We start from the raw sequence: 26839 nt of genomic DNA, 5'->3' as shown, positions 1-26839 counted from the left end.
TTTCATTCTTTTTGATTGCTGAGTAAAACTCCATTGTATATATATACCACATCTTCTTTATCCATTTATCCATCGATGGACATTTGGGCTCTTTCCGTACTTTGGCTGTTGATAGTGCTGCTATAAACATGGGGGTGCATGTGTCCCTTTGAAACAGCACACCTGTATCCCTTGGATAAATACCTAGTAGTGCAATTGCTGGGTCATAGGGTAGTTCTATTTTTAGTTTTTGAGGAACCTCCATACTGTTTTCCAGAGTGGCTGCACCAGCTTGCATTCCCAACAATTGAGCAGTTTTAATCTTCAGTACATACCTGAGAAAAATGAGTGCATATGTCTGCAGAAACATTTGTACGAGAATGTTCATTGCAAGTTTATTAATAAAAGCCAGAATTGGAAATAGCCCAAATGCCTGTCAGCGGGAGCATAGCAAATTGTCATAAAAAAATTTTTTTTAATGTTTATTTATTTTTGAGAGAGAGACAGAGCATGAGCCAAGAAGGGGCAGAGAGAGAGAGAGAGGGAGACACAGACTCTGAAGCGGGCTCCAGGCTTTGAGCTGTCAACACAGAGCCTGACGCGGGGCTCGAAATGACAAACCATGAGGTCATGACCTGAGCCGAAGATTGGCGCTTAACTGACTAAGCCACCCAGGTGCCCCTAGCAAATTGTCATAGATCCACACGATGGAATACTATGCTGTAATGAAAGAAGTGAACTCATGACACACAACCTGGCCAAAGGTCAGAATCCTGCAGAGAACGAGAAGCATATACAAGAGAGTACGTAGTGTATGACTCCACGTAGATCAAGTCCAGCAATAGGCCAGACTGATCTGTGGTGATTGACATCAGGAGAGTAGTTACCCCTGGGGTGAGAGCTTGGTACTGACTGAAAAGAGGTATCAGGGTCCTGGGACGCTTAGGTGGCTCAGTTGGTTAAGCGTCCGACTTTGGCTTAGGTCATGGTTCATGGGTTTGAGCCCCCCATGGGGCTCTCTGCCGTCAATGCAGAGCGTGCTTAGGCTTCTCTCTCCCCCCTGCCACACTCCCCTGCTTGTGCTCGCTTGCACTGTCAAAAATAAAAATTTTTTTTAAAATACCAAGGTCCTTTTATGGAGAGATGGAAATACTCTGTATCTTGATTGGAACACTAGTGTGTGTCTGGTATATATGCGTAGAAACATGTCAGTCTCTTTAGGATTTGTGGAATTTAGTATGTGTGAATTATGCCTTGACTGGGGAACAGAGCGGGTACAAAGAAAACAGACCGTGAACCTGGTGGTGTTAAAGGAGCCAGAGGCCAGAGTCACTGCACGCAGTAAGAATGGCCACGGGCTGCAAGTGTGCTTGCAGACGTCTGGGAAAGGGGAGTGTTCTGGAAATGGGGAGAGAGGGTGTCAGCAATTGATTCAGGCAGAAATGTCTTCAAAGGCAGTAAGGGTGAAGCTGCTACAGAGGAAGTGTGGGCGGGCTGAGGAAGATGGTCTTGGCCCTTGTACAGCCCAAGAGAGAGAGGCACTGTCCAGGCTGGTGGCTGTGCAGAAAGCTTTCAGAAGCCTGGTGAGCAGCCTTGGTCATGGGCGTGAAGGGTGCCTGGGCTTTCCTGGCGGTGGCCTGACTTGCAGGGTGCCCCTGCACGCACTCTGCCGCTCCTGGATCAGCATCCTTGACAGCCCACCACTGCCCCCTGCCAGCTTTCTGTCCGGGACGGGTGACCACGGTCTCTGCTCCACACACTCTCCATAGTAGGGAGTAGCACGATTCTCCCATACAGCCTGGGAGGCATCTTGTTTGGGAAAGTCTCCTTCCTAAATGACTTGGCCCTGGAGGTAACCCCTCCCATTTCAGAGTCTAGAGCATCGAGCTTGGCTCTCTGGGCATTCCCCCACTGCCGCCACCCCCCGTGTATCTCACCCCACTCTATCCAGATTGATGCCCCAGAGGTGGTTTAGGGTAGTGGTGAAGAGCTTTGGCCTTGGAGTCGGACCCAAGATTAGAGCCCAGTTCCGCCGCTTGTTTGTTCTGTGACCTTAGACACGTGACCCAACCTGGACTTGAGTTTTGTAACTCTAAACGGGGATTACAAGAGTATCTGCTTTAAGGCTATTGTGAGGATTAAGAGTTGAATTCCAGATCAAGTGCTTAACAGAGTGCCTGGTGCATAGCAAGTGCTTAGACCGTATTACCCAGTTGCAGTAGTTAGGACTGCTACTGACAGTATGATAACAATGACAGGGGTGCCCAGCTGGCTCAATGAGAAGGACGTGTGACTCTTAATCTCAGGGTCATGAGTTCGAGCCCCACTTTGGGTATAGAAATTACTTCAAATCAATCAACTTCGAAAATAAATAAAAGCAATTTTGTCTAGTGCGTCTATATGATTCAATTTATGATAATGAAATTATTTTTAAAAAAATAATGACAAGACATGGTGAGGATAGATGAGGTTTCCTCCCCCTCCACATGTAGGCTCAGACTCCATGTCCTTTTGGCTTTACCCAGCCTGCTCCCTTCCCCTCTTTACCAAACTCTCCCTTCCCTTGGCTTCTTCCCTGCAGCCCGGCACACCTCTGTTCTCCGGACCCTTTGACCTCACTCTTTCCTCAACCACATGTCTATTGTCTGTGCCTCCATAGCACCTGTGTTCCATCTTACATTTCTGCTGGTTTCTCTTTTAAGTGTGGTCTATAACAAGATCTGTTTTTCTGAGGCCCTGTTTGATGCTACTCACAGTGCTTGGACAGTGTGGGGGCCTCCAGACTCATCAGAGACCATCAGCTCATCCTGCCTTTTTTTTTTTTTTTTTTAAGTTTATTTATCTCAAAAGAATATGTGCACGCTGGGGAAGGAGCACAGAGAGAAGGGGGGAGAGAGAATCCCACGCAGGCTCCATGCTATCAGTGCAGAGCCCAACCGTGAGGTCGTGACCTGAGCTGAAATCAAGAGCCAGACGCCTAACAGACTGAGCCACCCAGGGCCCCTCATCCTGGTTCTTATACCAGCTGTGGAAGAAGGGAGGGGGCAAAACAGGAATTCACCATTTGCCTGATTCCGAATGGCCCTTCCTCAGAACCCCTTAGTAACCTGAAGTGAACAAAGCATCAGTGACTTACTTTTACCTTTTGTGGAGAGGGGCATTGTGCAGACAGGCAAACGTATTGCCCTGAAGTTCATTGATCTCAGGATGATCCACATCCTGACATGTTTACCTACCCATTTAATTTCCAGGAACATGGAACCCCGTATGCCTTTATGGGTAGCATAGCATTCTTGAGTTGATGGGAGACCATAGAGCAGTGGTTCTGGACCTTTCCTGGCTCACAGACCTCTTTAGGAATTGAACAAAAACTCTGGACTCTATCTCCAGAAGACTAGTGTATATCCACTCCCCATTTTTTGTTTTGTTTTCAATTTGTTTTCATTTTTTAGAGCATGCAAGCTGGGAAGAGGGGGAAAGAGAGTCTTTTTTTTTTTTGGTGTGGCGGGGGAGAGTAGAGGATCTTAAGAAGGAGAGAGAGGATCTTAAGTAGCCTCTGTACTTGGCATGGAGCCTGCCGTGGGCTCAATCCCGCAATCCCGGGATCGTGACCTGAGCTGAAATCAAGAGTCGAGTTAGACACTCAACCAACTGAACCACCCCAGGTGCCCCATCCAGTCCCAGTTTTAATGCAAATCCAGGGGTTGGTGGACCTGCAGATAGGAGTTTGTCCATAGATGCCATCAGTCTTGCCTCCCCACCAGGTATAAATGCCTTCCACAGCATCCCCGGCAGACTGAGCGGCACGCGGTGCTCTCTTCACCACCACCCAAGGCAGCCCACGCTCCACCAGGGAGCCCTAGCTGTTGGGATATTCCGCCTCAGACCAAACAGCCCTTCTGTCTCTCTAGTGGTCCCCAACTTCTGTTTCCTGTCACATAACGATAAGTCAGGCCCACTTCCGTGTGTCCCTTGGGAGATTGTTGTTACGTGACTCTTGCCAGTCTTGCCCCCCTGCATCGTGGATGTCCGTGATGTCCTTGTCTGGCACGACTCTGGTACTACAGGTGACATTCAGCCTTCATCCTGTTCCTTGAGCTCTTAGTTTTAGATTTCCTCCAACTGCTTCAGGTGGCCATGAGGTGCTTGTTGCTGGGGGATAGGGAAGCTGAGGGAGGTGAATTCTGTGGGCAGGGACCAGACTGCAAAACGTCAGGCAGGATTCCTTCTCCCCAACTCTACTGCCATCTCTTCCGGGGTAGGACCATGGAAACTTCCTCTTGCGACAGTGTTTTAAGGGCAGTGGCTGTTCAAACATTTCTTCTTGGTTTTGCTCCCTATTTCATTAAGTTACGCATAGCAAGTTCTGGTTGTAACGTGTTTTTGGTCACACAGTCTCTCATCCCAAGAAAATGTAATAAGCAGCAACAAGACACAAGCTGACTGTTCTTAACTTTCATCTTTGGGTATCTCTGATCATTTGTATAGTTCTTGTATTACGAGTGAGTTGTTGTAGCATAGCACTTCTATTAAATGAAGTTAATACAAAGGCAATATAAGTTCACTGTAGAAAATTGAAATGTAAACGAAGAAGCGATTATAATTCCATTCACCTGCAGACGGTACTGTTAACACCTCGCTAAACGTACATTTCCTCTTTTCTGTACAGACGTACATTTTCCCCCAAAATGAGATCATATTATACACACACTTCTTTCATTTACCAATGTCTTATGAACACCTTCCATAACAGTGGCTACATTTCTGTAATGTCGTTTTTTAATGGCTTCATGCTCGCTCACATATGGATATACCATGATTTTGTCTAGCCAGCAACCTATCAGACAGTCTCAGTTCTTCGCTATTAACGGCATTACTGAACATCCCTATAGCCAAATCTCTGTGTTGACTTCTAAAGTCAGACCCTGTGGAATAATTATGAGAAGTGGAATTACTGGCATTAAATAATTGGAAGGAAAGGTATACACATGTTTAGGGCTCTGCCAGTGTAGCGTGTTACCAACAGAAATCTCTGCCCATGTTTGTACTTACTCTGAGTTCCGTGGTGGGTCGGGTAGAGTGCATGGAGAAGTAAACCCGTGCCCAAGCTGTGGGAAGTTAACGTGTCTCCATTCTTCCTTTCCTGCTCTTCATAGGAAAACCTGAATCCCTTAGTAGTTCTGAATTTATTTAAACGAATCCCAGCTGAAGATGTCCCTCTACTTCTAATGAACCCAGAAGCTGGAAAGCCCTCTGATTTGATTCTCACGCGACTTTTAGTGCCCCCTTTGTGTATCAGACCCTCGGTCGTGAGTGATTTGAAGTCTGGCACCAATGAAGATGATCTGACGATGAAACTGACAGAAATCATTTTCCTAAATGATGTCATCAAAAAGGTCAGTATATCCAAGCCCCAGGTTTAGGAGTGTATCTATGCAAACCCTTCTTATCGAGAAAGATTGACCCAGGATCATTTTTTTTTTCTTTATTTCTGCTCATTTTTAGCATCGCATATCAGGAGCTAAGACCCAGATGATCATGGAAGACTGGGATTTCCTGCAGCTGCAGTGCGCCCTCTACATTAACAGTGAGCTCTCAGGCATCCCCCTCAACATGGCGCCCAAGAAATGGACCAGAGGTTTTGTCCAGCGCCTAAAGGGAAAACAGGGTACGTTTCCAACAAGATGTGCAGGAGACAGTTTTCTGCCTTTTGTTACCCTTTTTTTGGAGTGTGTCTAGTGTATCTAAAAATTACAGAATTTTCTTGTTTGCGGTCATACTATATCCCCAAACAGCATACATTTGTGCTGCAGAGACCTGTAACCTATTTTTATTGATTTAGGTCGATTTAGAGGCAACCTTTCAGGAAAGAGAGTAGATTTTTCTGGCAGAACAGTCATCTCACCTGACCCCAACCTCAGGATTGATGAGGTAGCCGTGCCAGTTCACGTGGCCAAAATTCTTACTTTTCCTGAGAAGGTAAGTACCATTCAGCCGCTCGATTCTGTTTTGACTCCAGTCTTTTACATTATTATTTTGAGACTCCAAACAGTAGACAGTTGGAAAATCCCGAGGTGTGTGTGTTAATCTTCCAATCTGACACATAAACCACCACATGTAGTGTCTACAACATACACAAACACAGATATGTCTGCCTTTGTGTGTATATATTCACATTTATGTCAGACATGTCTTCTGCAACTTACTTCTCCAAGGAGTATGGTCTTTGACCTCTTCCTGTGTTGGTTCTTACCTCTTCTTTTAAAATAACTAATGATAGGGGCGCCTGGGTGGCTCAGTTGGTTGAACATCTGACCTCAGCTCGGGTCATGATCTTGCAGTTCGTGGGTCAGAGCCCCGCGTCAGGCTCTGTGCCGACAGCTCGGATCCTAGAGCCTGCTTCAGATTCTGTGTCTCCCACCCTCTCTGCCCCTCCTCTGCTCACACTGTCTGTGTCTCTCCCTCTTTCTCAAAAATAAATGAAAATTTTAAAAAGCAGTAAAATAAAATAAGGCCACTAAATGATAAACACCACACCCAGTTAATTTTCTTGGGATAGATTATTATTTTTAAGGCCTTAACAACCATCGAGTCCAATATCTGGGGTGTTTTAAGACTATTGAGGCATAGCCAGAAAGGCTGCCCCACTTTACACTTAACTCACACTCATCATGAGTGTAAAATGGCCTTTACAGTAACTGAGGTATAGAAAATGCAAGGCCTGATAGCAGGAAGGTATTGGCTTCGGGTTTGCTTTTGAGATTCATAATTAGCCCAGATCATGGAAGCTTCCAGTAAAGCTTGTGTAAAGTATCCTTAGTTGATTTACTAATGATCCAGAGTTTCCTTCTCAGACGGTATTTCACGAGACTGTTGTCCAAGAGGTCATGGGACATGATGTTGCAGACCAGGGTCTAACAGTGCTGGTGCTACAGCTTTTAAACCTCAGGAGCCCATGATAAATCACTGCTAGTAAAGTTGCCAACTGCTCATAGAATGTTCTAGAAGGTCCCTTCAGCTGAGTCCAGCCCACTCATTTTACTAATGGGGAAACCAAAGGCCAGAAAGGACTTGGCCATTTCACCCTACCAGTGGTGAGTTCAGACTGGAACCCGGGTGTCTGTGTGCCAATCAGCTGTTGTCATTAAACCCAAGACTCTAGGCAGCAGGAGATAAACAAGTTTCTTCTTTTTCTTCTGGAATCACTCAAGGAAAGTAAAGATTGAGACACAGTACAGTATAGTGTGCTAGCTTACAGAAAGCTAACAGCCTCTCCTTGTGTCTTCTACCGTGGTTGTGCAGGTGAACAAAGCAAACATCAACTTTTTGAGGAAACTGGTTCGAAATGGCCCTGAAGTTCACCCAGGAGCCAATTTCATTCAGCAGAGACACACACAGATGAAAAGGTAATGCTGTCTCAATCTGTTTTTCTTTTTAATTTTTTTTTTAACATTTATTTATTATTGAGAGCAGAACATGTGCATGGGAGGGGCAGAGACTGGGGGGGAGACACAGAATCCAAAGCAGGCTCCAGGCTCTGAGCTGTCAGCACAGAGTCTGACGCGGGGCTCAGACCCACAAACTGTGAGATCATGACCTGAGCCAAAGTCTGATGCCTAACTGATTGAGCCACCCAGCACCCCAATGCTGTCTCAATCTAGCTGTGTGTAATGACCTTCTCATGACAGAGGTCGCCATATTCAGCCAAAGAATGTCGTCCAAAATCCGGCATTTGTGACATTTTAGCCTGTGGAAAATACTGTTTAAATTGTAGTGAGCCTAGATATGTCATTTGCTGTGCTTACTCGTTGCATATACACAAAATGTCTATTTGTTCCCTTGCATTTAACGTTGGATCTAGGAAGACAGAACACGTGGGGGTGTGCAAGCCAATCATTTTCTGCATTGTGTGGGCTCTCTGGGGTTATTTGACTCTACTCACAGCCTAGGGGGCACTGGTTTGGCCAGCTCTGACCCTTCACTGATCTCTGGTGCCTTTTTATCTCTTGAGACAAACATGAGACAAAACATATCAACAGGGTGCTGTGGGAGAAGCTGACTTATGACTGCATTTTTGTGATTCTAAGACATAATTTTCTCATATTTAACATTTACAAAATGAGGACCTATCTGTGTCATAGTTTAATGGCTTGTGGAGGCAGCTTTGATCCAATGAAATATCCATCATTTTAGAGACTGAATCCTGACATGAAGAGGGAGCACCTTGGTGAGGGAGCCTTGTTCTCACAGATCACGTTTCTTATCACATGTGTAGGTTTTTGAAGTACGGAAATAGGGAAAAGATGGCTCAGGAGCTCAAGTACGGGGACATCGTGGAGAGGCACCTCATAGATGGAGATGTGGTGCTGTTCAATCGGCAGCCGTCACTGCACAAATTGAGCATTATGGCGCATCTGGTGAGTGTGAAATTCTGTTTTTATTTTCTGTTGGGTGGGAGTCTGCTGTGTGCGCATGCTAAATTCCAGACCCCTAAAATTCAGATTGCCGGTAATCTGAAATTTTTTATCACTTTTGATTTTTCTCTTCCTTCACTTTTTAGTTTGAGTCAAACTTTTACATTTTAAGCTTCCCTTCAACGTTTTTAATATTTATAAAATCCGCACTCAACAGTAAAACAGAAAGGAACTAATTGAAAATTGGCATGAAAGTAACTGGCATGATTTCACTTGCAAATGAAAATATATACATATATATGTGTATGCAGACTTATGTAAAACAGATATAGCTGAAAGTTGATTTGGGGTTTAACGTGGCTTATTAACTATGGAACTAAAATGCTTAGGAGATTTTTCGTCACAGTGGCCCTCCAATGAAGACCTTGGAGCATATTTTTTTCAGTGATTTAGTTTTGCAACAACAGCAGTTCCTTTTTCTGGAGATTTAAAATGGAAATGAGGTGCAACTTTAATTCGTTAAATATTCATAAATTCTCCTATCTCCAAAGCCGTTAAATCCACGAGCATTTGCAGCAGCATTTAAACAGGCTCTTCAGTTAGTGTTTTTCTAGATTCGGTCTTTCAGTTTACGAACATGCTGCATCAGTCATTTTACTTAAGCGTGGAAATACCGAAGAAGCACTTTATGACTATGGGATTACGATCATGGGGATCTGGGGAGGTGAACAAAATCCCTCCCTTTCCAGAAACTTTTGCTTGGCTTTGGGACATTTTCAAAGTAAAGGTTTTTTTGTTTGAAAAATTTCAAATATATACAAAAGTAGAACGAATACTATGATGAACTCATATGTTCCCATTCTCTATATTGAATAATTTTCCAAGATTCTGCCACACCTGTTTTCCCTCTCCCTTCTTTCTTTGATGACCCAGGTGTCAGGTCTTTTCTCTGTGTGTGATCAGTTCACGCATGTGATGGGGGCACCTGGGTGGCTCAGTCAGTTAAACAGTTTACTTGTGCAAGACACACACAACCACAGCACCATTGTCACACCACACGGAATGAACACTCACTCACTGCTCTTGTCTAGCACACAGCCCATGTGCACATTTCCCCAAGGGTCTCAACTGTCTTTTCGCAGCTACTTTGTCCAAATCAGGATGTAAAGTCTGCATGTTACATTTGGTTGATACAGGTCCTCGGTCTCTCTACAACAATCTCCCCTCCCCCTGTTCTTGTAATTTCAGTGTCGTCGTTGGAAAAAAACAGGTCACTTGTCCTAAACAATGTCTCATGTTGTGTGTGTGTGTGTGTGTGTGTGTGTGTGTGTGTGTAAGCATACGGCACTAAGGGTTTATTGTTCCTTTTATCCCTCTGAACTGAGCAGTACTCGAGGCGCGATCAGATTCAGGCTCAGCTTCTGGCAAGAATGACTCCTAGGTGGCACTGGCTGCTTCTTACCTTATTTCAGGAGGGGCGTGCTGTCTGGCTGCCCCACTCTTCTTATGTTGAGAAGGTTAGAGCATCAGATACTTCAGCCTGATGCCTCCCTTGAAAGTTTCCTTACCAACCTTTTATCTAAAGACTTCATCCATGGCCAATTATTGCCCGTGTTATTTCATTGGGGCTGCAAAGTGAAGAATTTCTCATTTATCATGCCTTTCATATTCCATACCTATCATTTTATTAAAAAAATTTTCGGGGGGGGTGTCCCTGGGTGGCTCAGTCGGTTAAGCACCTGACTTTGGCTCAGGTCATGATCTCACCGCTCATGAGTTCAAGCCCCGCGTCGGGCTCTGTACTGAAAGCTCAGAGCCTGGAGCCTGCTTCCAGTTCTGTGTCTCCCTCTCTCTCTGCCCCTCTCCCACTCATGCTCTGTTTCTTTCTCTCAAAAATAAACGTTAAAAAAAATTTTTTTTTAATTAAAAAATTTTTTAAAAAATCTTTTATTTATTATTTTTGATAGAGAAAGAGTGAGCAAGGGAGGAGCAGAGAGAGAGGAAGACAGAATCTGAAGCAGGCTCCAGGCTTTGAGCTGTCAGCACAGAGCCAGACCTGGGGCTCGAGCTCACCAACCATGAGATCATGACCTGAACCGAAGTCAGACCTTAACCCACCGAGCCACTTAGGCACCCCTCCATACCTATCATTTTTATAATGAAGAGCCTGTTCTTGTTAACTACGGTTATTTGTTTATCCAAAAAGTATAGCACCTGAAGGAAAAGCAGCATAAATGCCTGATTCTTGTTCCTTTATTGTCAGTCTGGGAAGGAAAAAGTTGGTGCTCAGTTTCTTCCAACGAGGTCGGGTTGGATTTTTTTGTTTTTGCTTTCCCCTTTTTTCGGTGTCATTAACCCATGGGTTTTTCCATAAGAGACTCTTGAATACAGAGAACATACTGAGGGTTGCTGGCGGGGTGTTGAGAAGGGGGATGGGCTAAATGGGTGATGGGCATTAAGGAGGGCACTTGTTGGGATGAACACTGGATGTTCTATGTAAGTGATGAATCACTAAATTCTATTCCTGAAATCATTATTACGCTATATGTTAACTAACTTGAATTTAAATTAAAAAATAATAATAATAATAAACCCTGAGTTTTTATTTAGTCCATGTGTTTTATTCAACTTCTGCTATAAATCTTTTTCATACCCAGCTGTGACGTCAGTGGCCAGTGGGAGCCCCTTCACATGGCTCTTAACCTTGGTGCTTGCCTCGTATTAAAACAAACTCATTGCATTGTTTTGATCTCATAAAGAATACCTCCACAAGTGACATGTATCTCTTAACAAAACATACAAAGATTTTATTTCCTTAATCTAAAGTGTCCAGTTTTCAAGGAAGCCATTTATTAATATTTTGAAACCATGAAGCTTTTGGATAAATGACTAAGCCCCTCTTCTGTTTTGTTTTTTTGTATTCCACAGGCCAAGGTCAAGCCACACCGGACCTTCAGATTTAACGAGTGTGTCTGTACACCCTACAATGCGGATTTTGATGGTGATGAGATGAACCTTCATCTTCCTCAAACAGAAGAAGCTAAAGCAGAGGCTCTTGTTCTCATGGGGGTATGTAGGGTAGGGCAGTCCCGCTTCTGTGTAACAGCTTGAAAGGAGGGGGAGGGGAGCATGTGTCCTGTGTGAAAACACCCTGTAGGGTGTAAGGGAGTGTCAGTGACAGGTGGGGAGCTGAAAGGAGTGGGTATTCTTCTGGCCTGTAATATGCATTTCTAAGGTACAGGACATATATGGAAACCAGCTGGGAAAAGATAGATGCGGGCGTAGCAGTATCTTGACTGTTGGGTGTCAAGGGCACAGCAGATGTTCTGCATAAGTAGATTTTCTGGTAGCTGAAAATTCTTTTGAGTACCCATACACTTTATTGAAGACTTTCCCATAGTATGTTACATACTTGTTTGTCGTCTAAAGGTCACCCTAAACAGAATCATTATATGATGACCCATACCACCATTTCATTTTCCAGCCGTTAAGGGGAGCCCCTTAGATGGCAGAGAAGTTCAGCGATGAGTCACACAGACGCCTGCTCTCCAGGAGCGTGCGGCTGGGCTCTCGTTGCTGTGCTACATGGACTACCGGCTCGCGAACCCAGCTGTAGCACAGTGCTGCGCGGGGCTCATCGCTCCTAAATTTAACAGGGCCCCGAACTGTTGAGTTTTTAGAGGCTAGGTTTTCCTTTTTCCCAGTATTCTGGTTTTCTTGTTATGAGTAGATTTGGCTGTGGTTGTTAGTGTTTCTACCCACAAAACACTTCTTACCATTTCTGATAGAGTGTTTTTCATCTCTTTTGGGGTAGGATGTTAGTATCGATTCTAAAGTGAAGGCTGTTAAGTTCTGTAAGCAGATCTATTAAAAGTACATGAGGATTTGGTGGGGACAGGAACGAGTGGCTGCATTCATGGCCTGTGCCTCGGTTTTTCATGCCTAAAGTCGACATCTTTTCTAGTAAAGTATTTGATGTGTTACTTCTTTTGTACACACACTTAATACTAAGAAATTCATGCGGGTAATTTCAGTTTTTTTAGAACATCAGTTTCTTACTTATTCAAACATTGTTGTGTAATGGAGTTATTTAAATAAGGTGAGGTTTTTACACATCACATCTCTTTTTTCTTTATCTCCATGTCTTTTTTTGTTGTTTATTTATTTGAGAGAGAAAGAATGGAGGGGTGGCAGACAGAGAGGGAGAGAGAGAATCCCAAGCACACTCCACTGTCAGTGTGGAGCCTGACATAGGGCCCGATTTCACAACCGTGAGATCGTGACCTGAGCCAAGATCAAGATTTGGATGCTCAACCGACTGAGCCACCCAGGCACCCTTATTTTTATCTGTTTGTTGCTTATCCACGAACTTAGATGGTGGCAGTCATGGTTTTTAGTAGCCTTGGTTTTGCTTTTATCTACTTAACATGTTATAAATGCTCACGTTTGTTGTAAAGTTTTCATAATTATTGATTATAATGGCTTCACAGTATTTCACAAGCTTAGCACACCATGATTCACCTACCTTCTCCTGAAAATTTAGGGTGTTTTCCCTGTTTGTTGCTATGAGGACAAATCCCTTAAGGGCCATCTTTGTGAATTTGGAGTCTTTCTTCCGAGTTATTTCTTCAGACCCCTCAGCCTTTTTAAGTGATTCGGTTGATGCTTAATGAGTACCTACTGTGTGCCACCAAGTACTCTCCTAGGAGGGCAACACAGAAGAAAAAAGTCAAAATTCTTGCTTTTATCCTTATTCGAATGGGGAGAGGTGGAGAATAAACCAATATAAAATAGGTCATGTGGTGGCAAGTGCTGAGAAGAAAAGAATAAATCACAACAAGGAGGAAAGAAAATGAGAGGGGTCCTGTTTCATGGAGGATGGTCTGAGAGGGCCACTAGAACGATAACACTCAAGGCAAGTTCTAAAAGAAGTTGACGAGCAGTGTGGTTGTCAGCAAAAGATCAATCCAAGCAGAGGACCAACAGGTACAGAGACCCTGTGGTGTGATCATACATGAGGTAACAAGAGGCTAGCCTGTTTCCTCCTAAGCCTTGTATTTGTAGCAGTTGTGAGGAGTGCTGTGCTCTGTATTGGGAGATAGCAAGAGAGAAGATGAGGAGGGCAATGGCCATGAGTGAGATCCACACTCCCACAGTCAGATGGTGCGTTGACCAGTGCACTCATTTTTTCTGACCTTGTACTCTTACTCTAGTAAGCTCTCCAGAGGAAATAACCAGTTGCAAAATCACTTGTAATGATAAAACATTAGAAGCAGGCAATGTCCGCCAATAAAAAAGTTGGTTAGGTTAAATCACATCACATTCGTACTACAAAATCCTGCATGGCCCTTAAAAATGATGATGTAGTATTGTTGTCAGCATAAAGCTACTTATGATTTATTTTTTATTTAAAAAGCAGGCTGTGTGTAAGAAAGACATGATCTTATTTCATTTGGTAAATAGATGTTTCCGTGTTTGTAAAAAAGCTTATAGCCAGAAATTGGGAAGGTTATATACCAAAATGTTTTAACTGCAGTTCTTTTGGTTTGGCAGTTCCATGCAGAGATGTTTTTTTGGGATTCTGGGTGGGGTTTTTTTGTTGTTGTCGTTTTGGCTTTTTTCGCTTATCTATATTTTTAGACTTTCTGTAAAAAACATACTATTTTTGTAACAAAAAAGTAATAATTAGAATGTTGCTAGTGATATCAGCTATGTAAGCTAGTTGCTAGAGATAATGGCCTGTAGCCAACTACTTGGACTTCAGCCATGAGTTCGGTACTGAGGATCCATTTTGTTATAACAGCATATATCATTGGTTAAAAATGACAATAAAACACAGGCTTTAGGGGCGCCTGGGTGGCACAGTCGGTTAAGCGTCCGACTTCAGCCAGGTCACGATCTCGCGGTCCGTGAGTTCGAGCCCCGCGTCAGGCTCTGGGCTGATGGCTCAGAGCCTGGAGCCTGCTTCCGATTCTGTGTCTCCCTCTCTCTCTGCCCCTCCCCCGTTCATGCTCTGTCTCTCTCTCTGTCCCAAAAATAAATAAAAAAACGTTGAAAAAAAAATTAAAAAAAAACAAAAAAAAAAACAAAAAAAAAACACAGGCTCTAAGGCCAGGATGGAAGATCTTTGTTACCATCAGGACAAATCCCCTCAATTACATGTAAGAAAATTATCATCTAACTGTATCAACTCAGCAGTTCTGTCTCAATAGGTAGGGCTCTAGCCTGAATGTGGTCCCAAATTACTGGGGAGACTTTTACAAAATATGCAAATCCCAGCTTCACGTGCTCAGCCCCAGACCACTCCCTTTCCCATCCCAGAGAGATTCTTGAAAACAAGCATGAACGATTACCTTCCAGCCCTCATTGGAGGATCTTTGTTCTGTGAATGTTCACAATAAAGCAGGAACAGGTCTCTGCCTTGGAGGGCCTTTTACTCCAGGTGAGGTTGCCTAGACAACCCACAAATAACATAAGCATCTCCACATCATGATTTAAGCAAATTTACATGTCACTTATTTCCCAACAACAACAACAAAACTTGAGCATATGCACTCTGATGCGCAGAATCTTTTTTAATTTGTTAATTATGCACTGGACAGCTAGCACCCCTTTTTGCTCAGTGTAGGCATTCATTAAATTTTCATTAAATTGTGTCATTGATTATCATTAGGACTCACTGTCTTCATTAAGAGTTCAACAATTCTGCCCTCGTTGTGGAGAGGTATGAAATTGATTGACCTCAAAGAGAACAGTGCTATTTATCATTCATAGAAGTGAATTTTCTTTGGAGAAGTGAATTTATTAATAACTAGGAAGTCTTACACATACAGAGTTCTTACAGGAATCCAAAGCTTCACTCAGTATTCAGTGTTGGCAGGAACGTCTGACTTCAGTGTTGCAGGTATGTTTTGACTCCTCTTAACAGATGAAGGAGCAAGGAGCTAGTGACAGCTGGGATTGAGAGCCTTGGCTGCCATTTCTCAGTCCCACTTTTCTGCTCGCCTGCTCTTCTTTATTTATGTGTGACAATTCAGAGCGTTTGTGGTACGGTTCTTTGGACTGCATCATGCAATCCAAAGAGTGTCCGAGAATGGCTAACATGTTGTGTTTGTTTTTCCTTTAGACGAAAGCAAATCTTGTAACACCAAGAAATGGAGAACCACTGATTGCTGCTATTCAGGACTTTCTAACAGGTGTGTTTATGAATTCACTTGAAAGGAGACTATGGAACACTAGGATTCTCATTCACAGTGATTCATGTAGCAACTTGAGAAGCGATTTAATTTCATGTGTTTAATTCTGTTGTTTACTATGTTTGATTCTGAATCTGCTTGAGAGATTTTGGATTGGCTGGTTATTCATTGAATCAGTAAGCATTTGTTCAGCTCCTGACGTGCACTAGACAGTTTTCTAAGCACTGGAGATAGGACAGTGAGTCAAAATCCCTTGTGGAGCTTAGATTCTAGTGGAAGAGGGAGCCAGCAAGCACCTATAGGTTTTAACTCACTCCTTACAATATTCCAGATTCCTTTTAAAATCGAAACCTTTTGGGGCGCCTGGGTGGCTCAGTCACTTAGGCGTCTGACTTTGGCTCAGGTCATGATCTCACAGTTGGTGAGTTTGAGCCCCACGTCGGGTTCTGTGCTGACAGCTCAGTGCCTGGAGCCTGCTTCAGATTGTGTCTCCCTCTCTCTCTCTGCCCCTTGCCCTGCTTGTGCCTCCCCCCCCCCAAAAAAAATAAACTTTTTTAAGGTAAAAAAATAAATAAAATTTAAACCTTGTAATTGTCTCGCACATTCACTCCATTTCTTTTTGTGGTGTTTGCAACATTCATAGGCGCCTATCTCCTCACTCTTAAGGACACTTTCTTTGACCGAGCCAAGGCCTGCCAAATCATTGCTTCAATATTAGTTGGCAAGGATGAGAAAATTAAAGTTCGCCTTCCACCACCTACAATATTAAAGGTTTGTGCTGGGAGCACCCGGGTGGCTCAGTCGGTTAAACATCTTACTCTTGGTTTCTGCTCGGGTCATGATCTCATAGTTTATGAGATCAAGCCCTGCCTCAGGCTCTGCACTGAGAGTGCAAAGCCTGCTTGGGATTCTCTCTCCCCTCTCTCTGTCCTCCCCCATGTGTACGCATGCATTTTCTTTCTCTCTCTATGCAAATAACTATACATTTAAGACAGTAAAGCTTTGTGCGGGAGCCAGGCATGTCAGGGACAGGTTTGCATGTGAGTACTCTGCAGACCAGGCTCAGCCAGCTGATGTTGTGACTTTCTTCCTCCTTCAGCCTGTCACCCTGTGGACGGGAAAGCAGATATTCAGCGTCATCCTCAGACCTAGTGACGACAATCCAGTAAGGGCCAATCTCCGAACCAAGGGAAAGCAGTACTGTGGCAAAGGAGAAGATCTCTGTGTCAACGATTCCTGTGAGTCAAAGCAGCAGGGTGGGAGCGGGCAGAAAGCAGGTGGCCAATGACTGCCTTCACTTAGCAAGCAAATCCAATGTTTCTCTTAGGCAGGAAGTTTATTCTTTAGGGAAGTGTAGTTGGTATGTCTCCTCAGCTGTGATTCCCAATTTCTCTAAAAAGGAGAGATCATGTAGATACATGATCCAGTGATTAGAATGTTCCTCTCTGGATGTGTTTTAGATGACTAGTGTCTGTAAATTAATGCAATTTCTTTCTTTTATTCTGCCCCCCCCTTTTTTGCCATAAGAAAGTATCTCATCATATGAGGCATATAATTTATCATTTTATGTCCAAAAAATGTGTTCATTGTCTAAAAGTATAATGGGACTATTTTTCTATCGCCTCCTGGTCAACTTATTTCTTATAACACGAAGATCAGGTGTAACCACAAGAGGATATAAATGTTAAGCCATCTGAGTCATCCAGACTAATTCAACCCAAAGTATAGTCCACAGACCAGTGCCTTTCAGCCAGCGTTTCCTTTCTGACGCGAGCTCCCTTGCTCACCCCAGACTGCTAACCAGCAGCTCCCCAGCAGGCTCCTCTGGATGGCACTGACTTCGAATGGGCTTTGCTAGCAAGGTCTTGTGACAAGAAATGGATCTCCAGGACTCTGGGCTGAAGAACTGAACCACAGAGTCTCTGAAGGTCAAGATTCCTGTTTTGTAATGAAGAGTAAATGTGTTGAAGGGCACCGATTTTTCTCAGGGTTAGAGCCTTTGCTTTGAAAACACACCTCTGGTCTTTCAGGTGTTTTGGCTTCCTTGTTTTAGATTGTATTTTGTTTCTTCTCAATGTAATTCCATTTTGTTGTATAGGCTCTTCATGGTGGTGTCATCAGTTTTCATCATCTTGGGGGAATAACAAAGTGCTTTACAGTTTATGGAGTAGTTTGTGGCATGTGATTTCATCAGATGCTCACAACATCCCTGTGACACAGGATAAGTGCTCGGTGCTGTCACTTATAGTTCACAGTTGAAAATGAGGGTCCTGTAGTACATTTCAGAGTTAGGACTGTAAGGTAAATAACTGGGCTTTTCATGCTTCTCAAAAGTCCCTAGATTTCTCTCTTTTTCCCCTCAAAAAATTTTGAGAGAATTTTGCTTTGCTTTGCTTTGCTTTGCTTTAATTTTCATAATGGGAGCATGCTTTCTCCACTGCCCCACGTTGGAACGAGGCTGAGTAGTAAGTAATTGTTCAAGTGCCCAATCTTTGCTGTCCTTGCAGACGTTACCATCCAGAACAGTGAGTTGATGAGCGGCAGCATGGACAAGGGAACGTTGGGATCAGGATCGAAGAACAATATTTTTTACATTTTGCTGCGAGACTGGGGGCAGAACGAAGCTGCCGATGCAATGTCACGGCTTGCCAGGCTGGCTCCTGTCTACCTCTGTGAGTATCTCCAGCGTCCTCGGCGTATGGTGGTGGTTGCTCGGGTTTCAGGGCTGTGCGTTAGCTTGTTCTTTTACCTTTGTTTCCTTCCCCCAGCCCCCACATGCCACACACATACCCGCACATAGGAAAGGAGACTTACTCCAGGCTGAATCATTTGGGACTTACAGAACGGGATCAGCTCAGTACTGACTTGCCTGGTTTCAGATTTGAACTTGCTCTTGAATTCTTCTCTCAAAATGCCCAGTAGCTCCGCGATGCCAGTCAGACAGGGTTGTTAGACAAGGGCCCTCCGCAGGCTGCTTCCAAGGTACCTGCGCTCCACCTATGGCCCTCTGGGCCCTCACAGCTCAGCTCTGCTGGGTTACTCTGTGTTTCCCTTCTCTCCTTGCACATACGTGCAGGTTTTTGCGTGCCCAAAAACGTTTCATTTCCACCCTTACACTTGATCGATTGTTTGGCTGGGTATAGAGCTCTGGATTGAATTTTATTTTTCGTCAGAATTTTGAAGGTACTGCTCTACTCTACAGAGTTGCCGTGAAAGTGTATTTCTATTCTTATTTTCAACTTTTGTATGTGTCTTTATTTTGGAAGCTTTGCAAATCCTCTTTGTTCTGGAAGTTCACACTGTAGACGCTTGGTATGTGTCTTTTTTTCATTCATTGTGTTGGGCACTCTGTAAGCTCTCTTAATCTGCCTCCGTGTGTCCTTTGGTTGTGGAAATTTTGTTTTTGTTTGATAATTTTCTCACCTTAACTTTCTCTGTTCTTTTTGGAATTTTTGTTCATTTTGTAAGTAGAGCTTCTAGATTGACTCTGTGATTTTTCTTACCTTCTTTTCTCTGTTGTCCATTTCTTTGTTTCTGGATTCACTTTATCTTTTTTTTGTTTTTAATGTTTATTTATTTGGGTGGGGGAAGAGGCAGAGAGGGAGAAAGAGAATCCCAAGCAGGCTCCAGCACTGTCAGCAAAGAGCCCAGTAGGGGGGATTCAATCCCATGAACTGTGAGATCATGACCTGAGCTGAAAGCAAGAGTCAGGACATTTAACCGACTGAGCAAGTCAGGTGCCCCTCAGTTTAACTTTTAAAAATGATTTCCTAGAGGGGCATCTGGGTGGCTTAGTCAATTAAGTGGCCAACTTCGGCTCAGGTCATGATCTCACAGTTTGTGAGTTTGAGCCCCACATCGGGCTCTGCTGACAGCTCAGAGCCTGGAGACTGCTTCGGATTCTGTGTCTCCCTCTCTCTCTGCCCCTCCCCTGCTCGAACTCTGTTTAGTCAGTAAAGTGGGCCAACTTCAGCTCAGGTAATGATCTCATGGTCCGTGAGTTCAAGCCCCACGTTGGGCTCTATGCTGACAGCTCAGATCCTGGAGCCTGCTTCAGATTCTGTGTCTCCCTCTCTCTCTGCCCCTCCCCCCACTCACACCTCTCTCTCTCTCTCTTTCTCTGTCAAAAGTAAATACATAAATAAAAAATTAAAAGTGAGTTCCTCGGGGCACCTGGGTGGCTCAGTTGGTTATGCATCCAACTCTTGGTTTTGGTTCAGGTCATGATCTTACAGTTCATGAGTTCCCCCTGGGCTCTGTGCTGACATTGCAGAGCCTGCTTGGGATTCTTCTCTTCTCCCCTCAGTTGCTCTCTGCCCCTCCCCCATTCATGTTCTCGCTCTCAAAAATAAAGTTAAAAAAAATTTTAAGTGATTTCCTCTATTGATTTTTTTTTTTTATTTTAACTATCATTTATTTCACTTCCAACTATATTTTCCATGTTTCTTATTTGCAGGTAGATTTTGATTTTTGGGTTTGTTTTTTTGTTTGAAGACTTCCTGTTCTTGATCTCCAGATACCTCTTCTCTATCAGAGACAATGTTTTTCATAGATTTATCTGAAAATTCTCCCTGAATTTTCTCTTTAGTTTTGTTTTTCTGTGCATTTGTTGTCTTTAGTCTTTCATGTTGAAGACTTTCCTCAGAGGTCTGGTGGTCCCAGGGGCGCCTGGTTGGCTCAGTTGGTTAAGCCTCAGACTTTGGCTCAGGTCATGATCTCACATTTTGTCAGTTCGAGCCCTGCGTTGGACTCTGTGCTGATAGCTCGGAGCTTGGAGCCTGCTTCAGATTGTGTCTCCTTCTCTCTGCTCCTCCCCGACTTGTGCTCGCGCTCTCTCTCTCTCTCTCTCTCTCTCTCTCTCTCTCTGAAAAACAAATAAACGTTATGTTTTTTTTTTTAATCTGGTGGTCCCTGGCTATCCATTCATATTTTGGGGAGTGAGACACCAAACACCGATTGGAAATGGATGGAGCCTGTTGGTTGATGGACTTCTCAGTCCCTTGATTGAGCTGCAAGGCAACATTTTCATTGAGGAACTACCAAATAGCCCTGTCAGTAATACTTTTCCCTAGGGAGGCTTGGTTTCTGCAGGGACATAACTTCCGCTCTCAGTCTCCCACCCAAAGTTGAGACCTGCTTCTCAGGATTCTGGGATGTGGCCAGGGAAAGGGACTAATGAATCACAGTCATAGTATATACAGACCTCATGCCCTGCTTTACAGTCCTCCCTCTCTGTTTGCACTTAGGATCCCTCAGTCTAGAGCTCTCTAATTCCGTATACTGGGACATAAACTCTCATCTTCCACAGGAAAATACTGGTTTTCTATCAGGTTTCCTTATCTCCAACACATACGTTGTCTCTAGCATCTGCAGAAGCTGGCAGTATAGTTTCTGAGCATTTCCAGACTCATGGGTCCTCATTTCCATAGCCACTCTTAGGTATCCCTTCCCCACCCTGCTAAGCCAAGTGCCTCTCATCCACCCATTTTCTACATACGTTAGCGTTGGAATTATTGACCATGTGTAGTTCCCTCAAAGGTGGGGTTTTTCTGTGTTTGGGGAGGATTTCTGAAGAAGGAAGGGGGTGTGGGCAGAAAGGTATCTGAGATGATGTCTTAGAACAAGAAGTCAGATGGCTCGCTTTCCATTGCTGACTTTGTCCAGCTGCTTTTTGGTATTTAATATTGGTCTGCTGTATATTATAGTTAGTTGGGGGGAGTACTTGCTCCCCACTGGGTTGTAACGTCTCTGACAGGATTCAGTGAGTCTTGGTCATTTTGATGTAACTCTCTACAGACTGATACATTTTTATTTAATTGGGTCATGATATATTCTCTCAAGGTATAAACTGGTTTGTATATAGTGGGTTGACTAACATCCATGGCACTCTCTTTCTGCTCTACCTGCCGACTATTCTGCAGCAAACCGTGGATTCTCCATCGGGATTGGTGACGTCACACCTGGTCAAGGGTTGCTAAAGGCCAAGTATGAGTTGCTGAATGCTGGCTATAAAAAATGTGATGAGTACATTGAAGCCCTAAACACAGGAAAGCTGCAGCAGCAGCCTGGTTGCACCGCTGAGGAGACTCTAGAGGTGAGTCTGCTCCTTGGGTGGGTTAGCCACTTCATGCCCACAGGGCTGTGCTGCAAGCCTAAAGAGAAGGTAGCAGAGGGAGGAGGAAGTAAAGGCAGTGCCTTTAGCCCCAGGTCAGCCCTGTGCGGCGTGTGTGTGTTCTCGTTTAACAAGGGGAGGGCCTTCAATCGGATCCTTTACATCCCTAGCAGCTTTCACGTTCTAGGTGGTGAAAACAGACATCTGTTCACTTGACCACATGGGGCTGCTCTTGTTCCAGCGTCACACTTAGGCCCCTTCTGTAGCTGGTACTCACATGCTTGTGCCCTTTCTATTTCTAGCATCTTTGGAGTAGAGACTGGCAACCACAGCTCTTTAAACGGATGGTCTTTGAAGGAGCACCTAGCTGGTTCGGTCGGTAGAGCCTGCAGCTCTTGATCTCAGGGTTGTAGGTTTGAGCCCCACATTGGATATAGAGATTACTTAAAAATCAAATCTTTAAAAAAATAAAAATCAATGGATGGTCTTCAAAAGAGACTGGGGCACAGAAGAGGGAAAATTCATATCACATGCCTATCTGCTTCCCCTGTCACATTAGAAACTAGGTTAGCTGAGAACGTGCCGAGCAAGGGTCAGAATCAGAATGAGGACCAGCCTCTGGGAGCTCTGCATTCTCTCAGGCAGCCTGGGTCAGCAGTCTGACTGCACCAGGATTTCACCTGGCTTTCTTCTGTCTCCCCTGCAGCCCATGGCTCAGAGCTTTAACTCACCTAAGTGTGGAAAAATGGATAAGCAATAAGAAATTTTCTGATGACATGAATTTTTTGTGAAATAGGAAGAAAGCAGAGTTGTAGGCACCATTCACCATTAGCTCATTCTTAATCTCACTGAGTCTTTTCATTTATTTTTTTACTTTTTAAATCCCAGTTAGCTAGCATATAGTGTAGTAATGATTTCAGTCATAGAATTTAGTGATTCATCACTTACATGTAAACCCAGTACTCATCCCAACAAGTACCCTCCTTAATGCTCATCACCCATTTAGCCCATCCCCTCACCCAATACCCCACCAGCAATCCTCAGTTTGTTCTCTGTATTTAAGTCTCTTATGGTTTGTCTCCCTCGCTCTACTTATCTTATTTTTGCTTCCCCTCGCCTATGTTTATCTGTTTTGTTTCTTAAATTCCAAATGAGTGAAATCATACGATTTTTATCTTTCTCTGACTTATTTCACTTAGCATAATACACTCGAGTTCCATCCACGTTGTCGCAAATGGCAAAGATTTTATTCTTTTTGATTGCCAAGTAATTTTCCATCGTGTGTACGTATGTATGTATGTGTGTGTACATACACACACATACATACATATACACCACATCTTTATCCAGTCATCAGTCGATGGACATTTGGGCTTTCCATACTTTGACTATTGTCAGTAGTGCTGCAATAAGCATTGGGGTGCATGTGCGCCTTCGAATCAGCATTTTTGTATCCTTTGGATAAATACCTAGTAGTGCATTTGCTGGATTGTAGGGTAGTTTTGTTTTTAATTTTTTAGGAACCTCCATACTGTTTTCCAGAGCGGCTGCACCAGTTTGCATTCCCATCAACAGTGCAAAAGCAGTTCCCCTTTCTCTGCATCCTCGCTAACATCTGTTGTTTCCCGAGTTGTTAATTTTAGCCATTCTGACAGGTGTGAGGTGGTATCTCATTGTGGTTTTGATTTGTATTTTCTTGATGATGAATGATGTTGAGCTTCTTTTCATGTGTCTTTTAGCTATCTGGATGTCTTCTTTGGAAAAGTGTCTATTCATTTCTTTTGCCCATTTCTTCACTGGATTATTTGTTTTTTGGTATTGAATTTGATAAGTTCTTTATAGATTTTCGATACTAACCCTTTATCTGGTATGCCATTTGGAAATAATCTTCTCCCATTCCTTCAGTTGCTTTCAGTTGCCCATTCCTTCAGTTTTGCTGATTGTTTCCTTCACTATGCAGAAGCTTTTTATCTTGATGAGGTCCCGGTAGTTAATTTTTGCTTTTGTTTACCTTGCCTTTGTCAAGTAAGAAGTTGCTGCGGCTGAGGTCTTTTGCCTGTTTTCTTCTCTAGGATTTTGATGGCTTTTTGTCTTATTTTTAGGTCTTTCATCCATTTTGAGTTTGTTTTTGTGTATGGTAAGAAAGTGGTCTGGGTTCATTCTTCTGCATGTTGCTGTCCAGTGTTCCCAACACCATTTGTTGAAGAGATTGTCTTTATTCCATTGGATATTCTTTCCTGCTTTGTTGAAGATTAGTTGGCCATACGTTTGTGGGTCCACTTCTGGGTTGTCTATTCTGTTCCATTGATCTATGTGTCTGTTTTTGTGCCAGTACCATATGATTACAGCTTTGTAATATAGTCTGAAGTCCAGAATTGTGATGCCCCCAGCTTTGGTTTTCTTTTTCAACATTACTTTTACTATTTGGGGTCTTTTCTGGTTCCATACAAATTTTAGAATTGTTTGTTCTAGCTCTGTGAAGAATGCTGGTGTTATTTTGATAGGAATTGCATTGAACATGTGGATTGCTTTGGATATTTAACAATAATAAAATAAATAAACAAAGTTTAACAATATTTGTTCTTCTGATCCATGAGCATGGAATGTTTTTCCAAAAAGGAAAATTGTCAGAATTGTCTTCTTCAGTTTCTTTCATAAGTCTCCTATAGTTTTCAACGTATAGATCTTTCACTTCTTTGGTTAGGTTTATCCCTAGGTATTTTACGGGTTTTGGTGCAATTGCAATGAGAACAAGTCCTCTTTCTGCTGCTTCATTATTGGTGTATAGAAATGCAACCAATTTCTGTAAATTGATTTTATATCCTGCGACTTTGCTGAATTCATGTTATCAGTTCTAGCAGTTTTTTGATTAATCTCTCTGAGTCTTGAGAGAGAGAGAGAAATGGATGTTCCTCACTGGCACTTACCTAGGAATTTACTTGAGACTCCAGCAGCATTTGTTTTTAGTGGAACCATGACTCGTAACTGATTTAGCACCTTCTCTGTGAGCTGAGAAAGGACACCTTGTAGATGAGCTCATGGACTAGAATATTCCTGTAGAGTCACCTTATCACACGCTTAACTTGTGAGAATTCACATGTGTGCTTGGAAAGTAAAAATAAGAGGTAAATTTTAGAATTAGCATAAACAGTTTTCCGTTACTACATACTACATGGTAGCTTCTGTTCCTAAGTGTATTTAGGCCTCTACATGTGCATGTACAGTCGATATGTATACAGACATATTGTAGAGGATGCTATACACATGCTATATTATACTTTCTGCCTTAGGGGCCATTTAAAGGATTTTTCAAGACTTCGTTACTAATCATTTTTACCTTAAACACTGATTTGGAACCTTTCCTTCCTCATGGAAGGTTAGGGTCTTTATAGATAAGGCATATTGATCTTCAAAAGCTTGAAACCCTTTATTGGAAATCTGACATCTGGCTTAAATTTTGTCAGATTTCATTAAATGTCAGGTTGAACGTTGGTAGTCAGCAGAGTCCTCATGCACCTCGCTTTTTCCCTCCAGGCTCTGATCCTGAAGGAGCTATCTGTGATCCGCGACCACGCGGGCAGTGCCTGCCTCCGGGAACTGGATAAGAGCAATAGCCCACTCACCATGGCTCTGTGCGGCTCCAAAGGTGTGCGCTCCTCCACCAACTGCCCTCATTGCATTCTCTGTATGGGCTGGCAGGTTTTCTCCCAGAAAATGCAGGAGTAATTTCAGACCGTTCATTTATAAGGGTATGTCTTGGGGCACCTGGGTGCATCTGTTGGTTAAGCATCCGACTCTTGGTTTCAGCTGAAGTCATGATCCTCGAGGTTTATAAGTCAGAGCCCCGTGTCCGGCTCCATGCTCTTAGCACGGAGTCCGCCTGGGATTCTCTCTCTTTCCTCTCTCTCTCTACCCCTACCCCTACCCCACTCGTGTCCTCTGTCTCTCTCGAAAAATAAATATATGTATATTTAATATATAAATATGTACATATTAAAATATATATATATATATATATATATATATATAAAGGCATACTTTTTTTATTAAAAAAAATTTTTTAATGTATATTTATTTTTGAGAGAGAGGAGACACAGAATCTGAAGCAGGCTGCAGGCTCTGAGCTGTCAGCACAGAGCCCGACATGGGACTCGAACCCATGAGCCGTGAGATCATGACCTGAGCTGAAGTTGGACGCTCAACCAACTGAGCCACTCAGGTGCCCCAGGGCATATCTTTTTAAATCATATGTATAGAAAGAGACTTAATTATTTACATCTTAGACATTTAACTCCTATTTTTTTTTTATTTTTTTAACGCTTATTATTGAGAGACAGAGAGACACAGAGCGTGAGCAGGGTAGGGGTAGAGAGAGGGGGAGACACAGAATCCGAAGTAGGCTCCAGGCTCTGAGCTGTTAGCACAGAGCCCGACGCAGGGCTCAAACTCACAAACTGCGAGATCATGACGTGAGCCGAAGTCGGTCGCCCAACCAACTGAGCCACCCAGGCGCCCCCCCAATTTTTTTTAAATTTTTTTAACGTTTACTTAATTTTTGAGAGACAGAGCATTAGCAGGGGAGGGGCAGAGAGAGAGGGAGACACAGCATCCAAAGTAGGCTCCAGGCTCTGAGCCCACATCGGGCTCTGTGCTAACAGCTCAGAGCCTGGAGCCTGCTTCAGATTCTGTGTCTCCCTCTGTCTCTGGCCCTCCCCCGTTCGTGCTCTCTCTCTCTGTCTCAAAAATAAATAAATGTTAAAAAAAATAAAAATTAAAAAAACAATAAAAAATAAAAAAAGCTTTCTAAATTAATGTATTTAGTGATATGGTAAATGCTTTAATTTCATAGTTGTCTAGGACCTAAAGCGTTAAGTTTCATGGTACTGCATTCAGATTCAAAACCTCCATGCTTCTATTTCTGTAAATTTTTTTGGCAGAATAAAGTCCAACTTTGCTGCTTCCCTCCCACCCCCTACAGTGTTCACCTTCCTGCTCCTGGTGAGCATGCCCCCCACTTTCCCATTCCTGTGTCTTTGCTTCCCACTTTTCCACTTACTTTGGAATTTCTCCCCTCATCCCTTCTTATATCCACATTGTAATGTCCTCCAAAAGTTCAGCCTTGTGGCAGACTCTTCCCT

General features: G+C 43.3%; 1 protein-coding gene across 1 annotated transcript in view; it reads left to right on the top strand.

Annotated features, from left to right (window-relative positions):
- Positions 1 to 26839, top strand: part of POLR3A (RNA polymerase III subunit A) — a 51864-nt gene that overhangs the window by 7541 nt on the left and 17484 nt on the right. The window contains exons 6-17 of the mRNA XM_019444709.2: positions 5136 to 5375; positions 5485 to 5647; positions 5822 to 5958; positions 7282 to 7385; positions 8255 to 8396; positions 11322 to 11462; positions 15520 to 15589; positions 16233 to 16360; positions 16689 to 16827; positions 18097 to 18261; positions 21511 to 21683; positions 25236 to 25347. Of these exons, the coding sequence (XP_019300254.1) occupies positions 5136 to 5375; positions 5485 to 5647; positions 5822 to 5958; positions 7282 to 7385; positions 8255 to 8396; positions 11322 to 11462; positions 15520 to 15589; positions 16233 to 16360; positions 16689 to 16827; positions 18097 to 18261; positions 21511 to 21683; positions 25236 to 25347 (1714 nt within the window). The remainder of the gene's footprint in view (positions 1 to 5135; positions 5376 to 5484; positions 5648 to 5821; positions 5959 to 7281; positions 7386 to 8254; positions 8397 to 11321; positions 11463 to 15519; positions 15590 to 16232; positions 16361 to 16688; positions 16828 to 18096; positions 18262 to 21510; positions 21684 to 25235; positions 25348 to 26839) is intronic.

The sequence above is a fragment of the Panthera pardus genome, unplaced genomic scaffold (assembly GCF_024362965.1).
Source record: "Panthera pardus isolate Hobbes unplaced genomic scaffold, ASM2436296v1 HiC_scaffold_22, whole genome shotgun sequence".
In the NCBI taxonomy this organism is placed as follows: domain Eukaryota; kingdom Metazoa; phylum Chordata; class Mammalia; order Carnivora; family Felidae; genus Panthera; species Panthera pardus.
Note: the sequence above shows the minus strand (reverse complement) of the source record. Positions and strands in the feature narration are given on the sequence as shown.